Raw genomic sequence first — 8,578 nt, 5'->3', positions numbered from 1 at the left:
GTGGGAGCTGCTTCTGGAAGCGTGGGGTGCAATTTCTCCAGATTACCTCAACAAATTAACAGCTAGAATGCCAAAGGTCTGCAATGCTGTAATTGCTGCAAATGGAGGATTCTTTGACGAAAGCAAAGTTTGATGTAAAAAAGATCTTATTTCAAATACAAATCATTATTTCTAACCTTGTCAATGTCTTGACTACATTTTCTATTCATTTCACAACGTATGGTGGTGAAAGTGGTGGAAGTGTGACTTTTCAGGAAAACACAAAATTGTTTGGGTGACCCCAAACTTTTGAACGGTAGTGTATGTATATATATAGTAATGGATTTGGATTCAACATGATTTAATAAAGTGTCCAAAAATAAAATGGTTCACTTGTAACAGTCTACAGTTCTACTTACTGTTGGCTGGGCTTGTCCTCTTCCTCCTCCTCTTCATGTATGAGGTTGTGAACTAGGTGCAGTATAGAGGCAACATCCTGACCACTGCACAGGAGACGCAAATAAACGCCTGTCAAACTTTTCCCACGCCCACAATATATACACACTTGTAAGCCTCAAGTCGGTAACAAACCTGTACTAAATGTACCTATCCACGTAACCAGGCTTACACACATTGCTGAATGAGCTTCAAACTGACAAGAGAGCCACCCAGTGCCCACTGTCTCCGGTGTTAACTGCTCCAAAATGTCAAGAATAATTTAATTTACTGCATTTTCCACATTTTACTATTGCAAACACATGTTTCATAACAGTGATAAGAGTGTTGTGTCTAATGTTAATCTTCTGACATTACTGTTATTCTGTTAACATTACTGACCTAGAAGAGACTCAGTTAACTGCCACACACACACACACACACACACACACACACTCTATGGGCAACAATTTGTGGTTGAAATACAGTTGAAAGTCGATAGTGTTTTATCAAATAATAATTCATTGTTTTCTATATACATGTGTCCTTATTATTAATAAATGATGTACTGCTTTGCGCCAGCAGTCAGAGTATAATTAATTAATGATTATACATTTTGATTTAGTTTGGTTAGTTCCTACTTAAAATGTACAGCTCAGAGCTGTACCAGCACTCTACTTAAAATACACTAGAAAAATACATTTATTGGCTGACTAGAGAAGACTTTAAAGGTGTTTTTGACCTCTCGTAGCACTATGGAGCAATGTTCTCATGAGCAGGTCCCCGTTTGCTTTGGACACGTGCACACACTTCATGTTAGCAAAAGACATGGGCCAATAAAAACAAAATACACGTCAAATACATTTTTCCCAGAGATGGTTTCTGTCATTTTAGCTAATTCTTGTCACACTGATATTTGTTAAAGTGTTCATATGTCCAATAAGTCTGGTTTAAATTAGTAATTTCCTACAAAAATGGGCTTCCACATCATGATTGACAGCTGACCCTACTTGTGGTTAGATAGGCTGGGTGTATGGACTGGACCTCGATACCACGGCTCTGACCCTGATCACTACTGTGCAGACAAAAGACTTCACCAGCGCAAGATGGCAGCGCCCGTGTCTGGGATATTTAGGCGTCATTTTTGTACAGAGGGAAGAAGTGGAGATGTGGCGTCCATCTTTATATACAGTCTATGATACACACGTACAATTTAATACACATACCTGCAAAAAAGTTTGTGCTATCCCACTGATCGACAGAGGAAAAGTATGATAAAGGAATCTATATTGTTGGATATTGGAACTTGAGGGATCCAGCGTTTTCCTGAAGCTTTGATTTTGACCAATCATTATTTAAGTTCTCCAGATTCATACAAGTGCAATACTAAATTGTATTTAAATGTCATAAAAAACTAAAATGAAAGATGAAGATACCAAATGTAACACTTCACTAAAGATATAACATCAGCAGAGAAATTAAACAGTACACCATTTCCACCATATAGAGGTCATTAAGGAGGTCTTAAGCAAACAAGTTACAATTAAGCTATCTGTAAAGATGTTATCCAAGGCGGGTTCAAATCAAGGGCCCCTGGACTTGGTTCAAGATAGTTGAAGACTTTTCTTCAATCAAGTCCTGTTGCCATTGATTCAACCCACTTTTTGTATAAATAATTAATCTAGTTATCTTTACTGATTAAACCAGGCTTCAGTTGGGCTGAAAATATTAGCGCTTTGTGTGTGTGTTTCATGTTTTTATATCTCGGTGGGGACTTTAACCTGAATGCACACTAACCGATGGGGTTAGGGTAAGGCTTAGACATGTAGTTGTGATGGTTAAGGTTAGTGTGAGGGGCTAGGGAATGCGTTATATCAATGAGATGTTCCCACAGGGATAGAGGAACAAACGTGTATGTGTGTCTTACTCTGCCTGCAGGGGTCCAGGGATGCTGGTTCTGCTGAAGGGCCGCCTCTCTGCTCCAGCCTCCTGTTCTCTAAACAGACGCACAACAAAAATGTTGCATTCATGTGCTCCTTGTTGGGAAATTCACTGTACTGTAAAATGGACATAGAGATGCTTTATGTTTTGTTAGTGTTCCGGTGGTACTTGTGAAAAAGTTGTATGTGCTATGATTGTGCAGAGTGTTAATGTGCGACGCTGGGCTAAAAGAGGCAGAAGGGTTCCCTCTCATCTTCACTGACGTCACAGGATCATCAGATGCTTGTTTTCTAAATGAAAGGAATAAGTCTCTAATCTTACCTCTGTCTGTCTCCCAAGATTCTCATGGCTTCACTCAGATTCATGCCCACTTGAGTAAGCGTGGAGTCCACCATCATCAAAGGTGTTTCTGGGTGTGTTTGGTGTGTGAGTGTGCTGGGAAAGAGAAAATAAAGACAAACGTTTCAAAATCATTATGTAGTGCAACACTTTTAATCGAGTGTGTACAAGTATACACACATTTAGACACACTGATATTGTGCTCATAGCAAGTAACAATACAGTCTCCATTGTTTGTTCCATGTTAGCGTGTATATGCAGTGAGAGAGGAGAGTAAGCATAAAAACACCAAAATATAGCTGTACCCAGCCCCGGCATCTGTCTGAACAGGCTGCCTGATCCTCACTTACAGTAAACATATTATACCTGTGAAACACACCCATTAAAGGCTCTGCCCGCTTTTCAACAAATGTAATGCATGATGTTATTCTTTTCTTTGTATATAAATATAGTGTCAGTTTGTCCCAGTGTGTTGCAGTGCCGGCGTGTAAACTGCTCCGTCACTAGACAGCAGATCAGCTGCTCAGATGAGGGCTCGCACAGCGCTGCACACACACTGTTGTTTCTTACTGCGTACCTGTTTGGTCCATGACAGGACTTGATATCTGTGGAATTTTATCTTGCTGCAGCAGAAACGTTCATTAACAGATGTATTTTTGAAAGCAGTATTAATTTTATTGTCTTGACTGTACTGCTCAAGTTTAATTTAAAAATGAGAACCATTGTGTAATTTTGCAATTTTATAATCCGAATAGTCGATTATTCGTTTCTATAATCGATTATCAAAATAGTCGTTACTTGCTACAATACTTACTACAATAAATGCAATAGTATTATAATAACCTACTGTTGAAATGCATTATTGTGAATTGTCCCCTAAACAGTATTATAGTACTATAAAACATTTATTGTGAAGACTCCCCATAAATAGTTGCACATTATACATTGTATATTTCTATATGCATATTTGCATTAGTGGTGGAACTATTTCTTTTCGATTAGTCGATTCATCTAACAATTTATTCCATTCCATTAATATTTCAGTATTTTATTCAACCATCATCCTGAAAGAGAGACATAAAGCACATTAAAATGTAATAGCAGTGTATTTTAAAATGAGTCACTGCTGTATGTCAACCCTTCTCTGAACTGGAGAATCAGTATTTTTACAGAAGTACTTGACTTAAAGCTTCAAATGGTTCTGACATGGATTTATTTCATCACTGAGTAACATGATAAGCAAGATAAGCACTGGCTAATGGATTTTTGCATCAGTGTGAGGAAAAGGAACTGAGATGATTTACAGACTGTAACAACAGTCATTTCATGTTCTCACTCAAACACGCCGTTACTGCCTAAGAACAACGTTACATTATGTTACCATGAGAGCAGCAAGGCCCCTGTTTCACCTGTGCGTCGTGTTCCTTTACTCCCTAGAGTGTTTACTGTGTGTTCCTTTGTCTCAGTGCCAGCTCGTCTTTGTCCTTTGTGTAAAGTGTCCTTTCTGGATCTTTGCTTTGTTCTCTTGGACCTTGCCTGTTTTTGGATTTTGGATTTCTCCTGCTCCCTGATGGATTTGTTTGCCTGGACTGCCTTCAGTGGGTTAGACCTGTGCCCGCCTTACCATCCTGTAAGCTTTCTATACTTTGACTTTGTAATTGAATCTCTGAACGGCACCTGCTCTGCCTCCAGTATCTGCATTTAGGTTCAGTCCCTTGTGTTCCCGCTACCTAGTTAGCACATTTGTGATATGAACAGCAAGATGTTACTCGTTTTGATAATCCTAATAGATCATGTTAGGGTGGGGACAAAAAGCTAAACAGGATTTGCGGCGCTGTCCTGCTGCCGCTGCCTTGTTGACAAAGTGCTCAGGGACTTTTCGCTTGTCACAGTGTTTATGCATGATAGTTTTACTGCTGTGATACAAAGCTTACAGAGCACCTCATTTTATGTGGCCCACAAGAATTTGCAAAGACTATAATTTACAAAACAGTTTTACACTGCTTTACAGAAGTACCATGTCCGTACCCTGTACCGGGAGCAACACGCAATTTTCAGTTTCTTTATGGAGATGTCCAAATCCATATGGGAATGGTGCCAAAACAGATGAGCCAATGACAAAGACAGGGATTCAAGAGAGGAGAGAGGTGCTCAGCCGTCTCCATGATGAACTCTAGCTGGCATTCACAAAGTTGTCAAAGCACTGGAACACACATCCAGAGATCTACAGGGTGGTTAGGGTGTTTGATCATAGGAGGCTCCAGCCATGGAAAAGCAGACTGATGCCTACACACAACTGCTCTGAGAGCTTAGTGAAGAATGGATTGCCAGCACTGTGTGTCAAGGGATCCCTTCACACCTGGTTTGGATCTTGCTGAATCTTGGAGGGGTCTGAGCGTGAGATTTCTGAGAGTTGCACGGATAGCAGTGCCTTACATGTACTTCCCAGTCAGCCCAGTTGACTGTGAGAGGAGATTCTGCCAATACAAGGCTCCAGTCACAGATAAGCGGGAGGCACTCACTGAGCTAAACACAAAGAGGCTGACAATCAAGTACTTCAACGGAGATGTCAGTGACAGAAGAAAGACTTAAAGTGGACAGACAGTCCTAGCTCATCAAGCAGTTCCATACGTTTTGGTAAATATTGCAACAACAGCTTGTTACTTTATATTATATATATATATATATATATATATATCTCTTTAAAAAAGTAAGATATATATATATGTATGTATGTATGTATGTATGTGTGTGTGTGTGTGTTTTTTATACCATAACCTTTTAATACCAATTACCTTTTCTTATTATTATACTCTTTATTAGTCTGTTCACATATGTAGGGTTTAGGTCAGAACTGTGAGTTTATTTAGTGTTTTCTCCCTCTTGTTGTTCCTCTCCTGGCCTTGAATGTTCATTTAAGGCCAGGAGAGGATCTCTGTTCCTCAAAGCATAGAAGCCTAGTCTGTGTAAATGATTATTCATCCCTTTGCTTGGGGCCAGACGCCCGAAGCCGCCCTAGGCGTCAGGTCTCTGGACCAGCTGTATGTGTTGGACCAGCTGTATAGTACTTTACTGTTTATTGTCTTTTATAAATACATTCTTCAAAGACAATTATTTGCTTAACCCCTCACCAGCAATATACAATTTCCTTTCTTTTACAAACAGATGGGTTAGGGTTGCAGGGTTAAAACAGAAAACACGGAATTTGGGAAAAAATAAAAACAGAATCTGTAAAAAATTAAAATGCATTTCACTGAACCCTTTACTAGCACTCTCAGCATGGAAAGTTTTCATTTATCCCCTGAAATATCTCCACAGCAACTGAATTGACTGGCACATTTGAAGATGAATCCTAATGATGGTCATCCCTAATGTTTCCTCTAGCGCCACTAGGGCTGAGCGATTTGGGGAAAAAAAATCTAATCTGCTGCCAGATTTTGCAATTACAATTTGATTAGCGAATTATTTTCAACTGAAGTTTAGTTTTATTCACTGCCAGTCTATTTTTGATGGAAGCCGCGTCAAGCAGCACAGAGCAGATGAACCGGGCAGGAAGTCAGACACAGAACGGCATAGAGAATCTGGTAGATTTTCAAAATAAAACACCCTTTCCAGACTCCCGATTGTATATCAACAATAAACACAGTTAAAACAGACAACTACTTAACCATACTATAAGCACAAAAATCAAGGATAATTGAACAAGTCAGCAAAATCAGAAACGCTCTTATTCTGAAATGCTTCATGTGATGATGAAATGTGGTTCAGAACTTCCCCTCAGGATAAACTTAAATAACTTTGGGGATCCTCTGACTTTTCATCTTGCTCCATCATCAGGTCAACATGTTAATGTGTCCAACACTTTACATTATGACCAAATACCTGCACTTTGTTTGTGTTTAGTCCTGATTAGCAAATGTTAGCATGCTAACATAGAAAGCATTGTACTTGCTTAACATCAGCATGTTTTGGCACTGTGAACATGTTAGCATGCTGACCTTAGCATTTGGCTCAAAGCACCGCTGTGCCTAAATACGCCATCACAGAGCGGCCTTCGTAGTGTGGCCGTAGACTCTGTCTTAATTTTCTCTATTTCACCAGAGTCACAGTTTTAAGCTATTTAATTCTACCTTAACTCTTCCAATCTAGCCCACATTAAAAGTAAACAAGTCTATATAGTCAATAGGCTGTAATTTCAGGCTTCAACTGTAACATACAGAAGAGCATACAAATGGGTGTGAACACTTCATTAGCACATTCAGTGTTTACTTTGGACAGAGACCAACGACACACAGTCTGATAAAAGCATTGCCTAAGTACTATTTAAAATGTGACTGGTTGAGCAGCTTAACAGTCCTTGACATGAAAATGGTTTAACTAACTTAACTTAATCATATTTTATGTAAGTACCCAATAATTACAAAATGTCGTTCCAGTTCTTGTTGCTATTTTTTAACTCAAAGAGAGAAAATGTGGGGATTTGGGGGCAGTGTAACTGCAATGATTACAGTGATGTCCTTTTAGAGATAAGTATGTTAGTAAGCTGCTGTCATACAATTTAAGTGTTAAAAATGTTATTTATCTTTAAGTTCAGAAACTTGTGACATTTAATTGTAATGAAGTCTCTAAAACAAGGAAATACAACTTTGATCTGAAGTGAATACTATGCAATTATATAATATACTACAATTATAACCCTTAAAAAAAATACTAACATTACACATTAATTATCACATTATACACTGATAAACAAAAGTTACTTTTAAAATCAAATATGACACAATATCTCAATATATGGATCACAGTGTGTTATTTAAAAACTGACACCAAAATTAGCAATTTTAAGAAATCACAATGTGGACATTGTATTTATACTTTAGTATGTTTCTGTTTTATTATAGCTATTATTACAATATTCACTTATTACAGTTAAATTAATATCTGTTTTGTAATTAGAACGTAATTAGGCTAAGAGATGTAATACAAATAATATATATAATAATATCTGTGTAGGCTATATAATAGCACTTTTATTCCATCATTGTTCTATTAGTTTTGTTATGTTTTTACTTTCTATCTAGCTAATAGCATTCCTTTTAATCTGACTGTTTTGAGAAAGTGTTATTCCACACATTAAGATGAATTACCTGGTACACCAACAAGAGCGTGCATTAAGTTACAGAGAAGTTACACACTGTAACGGTCTTTTTTCACTGTATAGGTTACGTATCTCCATGTACGTGGCACGCGTCTGACAGGTGCCTGCTGCTGTCATGTTCATGGAGGAAGAGCTCAGAGCTCACACAGAGGGCCAGCTAGCAGCGGACTGGCCGCTGCCGGAGCTCTGCTTACCTTCACTGCCCACCGCTGACAGCCTGAGCGGGTCTGCTGCGGAATGGGACGCAGACAATCTGTGGCCGGGAAACGTCGCGGCGTCCCTTCACAACTGTTCGGGAAAGCGAGCTGAAATGTTGAATCTGACACGTATTTCCAGCTCTGACTTCTTTCCGATTTCCGCAGGCTGAACCGGACACTTTACTTCCTGACTTGACGCGCGACGTCCGTTCCACGCTGGCAGCGCCGACGTCACGCGCTGCCTTGTCACTGGCCAGTCAGGTGATAACTGATGACGACAGCGTATTAAAGTTATTAACTTATTATGGACATGTGAAAAATCATTAGAGCCTAATTTAAAAATGGAGGCTGACATTGGGAAATTTGGATTCATGTAGGTAGCATGGCTTCTTTGCTTGTAGAATAGAATAGGTAATAATAGAATAACAAAATTTAATTTTGCATTTTTACTCAGCCTACAGCCTCAGTTCAACACAGCACAGAGCAGAGAGCCGTTTGTGTACCAAATACACTGACTTGACACTGACAA

The 8,578-nt window shown here is 38.9% G+C and overlaps 1 protein-coding gene across 2 annotated transcripts in view; it reads right to left on the bottom strand.

Annotated features, from left to right (window-relative positions):
• Window positions 1–8,246, bottom strand: part of pdxdc1 (pyridoxal-dependent decarboxylase domain containing 1) — a 67,138-nt gene extending 58,892 nt beyond the window's left edge. Inside the window, exons 1-4 of one of the 2 annotated variants that reach the window (XM_046070019.1) lie at window positions 8,047–8,246; window positions 2,677–2,790; window positions 2,342–2,410; window positions 399–482 (exon numbers count right to left, since the gene is read on the bottom strand). In XM_046070019.1, the coding sequence (XP_045925975.1) occupies window positions 399–482; window positions 2,342–2,410; window positions 2,677–2,753 (230 nt within the window). In that variant the 5' untranslated portion in view covers window positions 2,754–2,790; window positions 8,047–8,246. The remainder of the gene's footprint in view (window positions 1–398; window positions 483–2,341; window positions 2,411–2,676; window positions 2,791–8,046) is intronic. The other variant, XM_046070010.1, reaches the window with a different exon arrangement.
• Window positions 8,247–8,578: the final 332 nt, after the last annotated feature.

This window comes from Micropterus dolomieu, linkage group LG02 (assembly GCF_021292245.1).
Source record: "Micropterus dolomieu isolate WLL.071019.BEF.003 ecotype Adirondacks linkage group LG02, ASM2129224v1, whole genome shotgun sequence".
Lineage (NCBI taxonomy): Eukaryota > Metazoa > Chordata > Actinopteri > Centrarchiformes > Centrarchidae > Micropterus > Micropterus dolomieu.
Note: the sequence above shows the minus strand (reverse complement) of the source record. Positions and strands in the feature narration are given on the sequence as shown.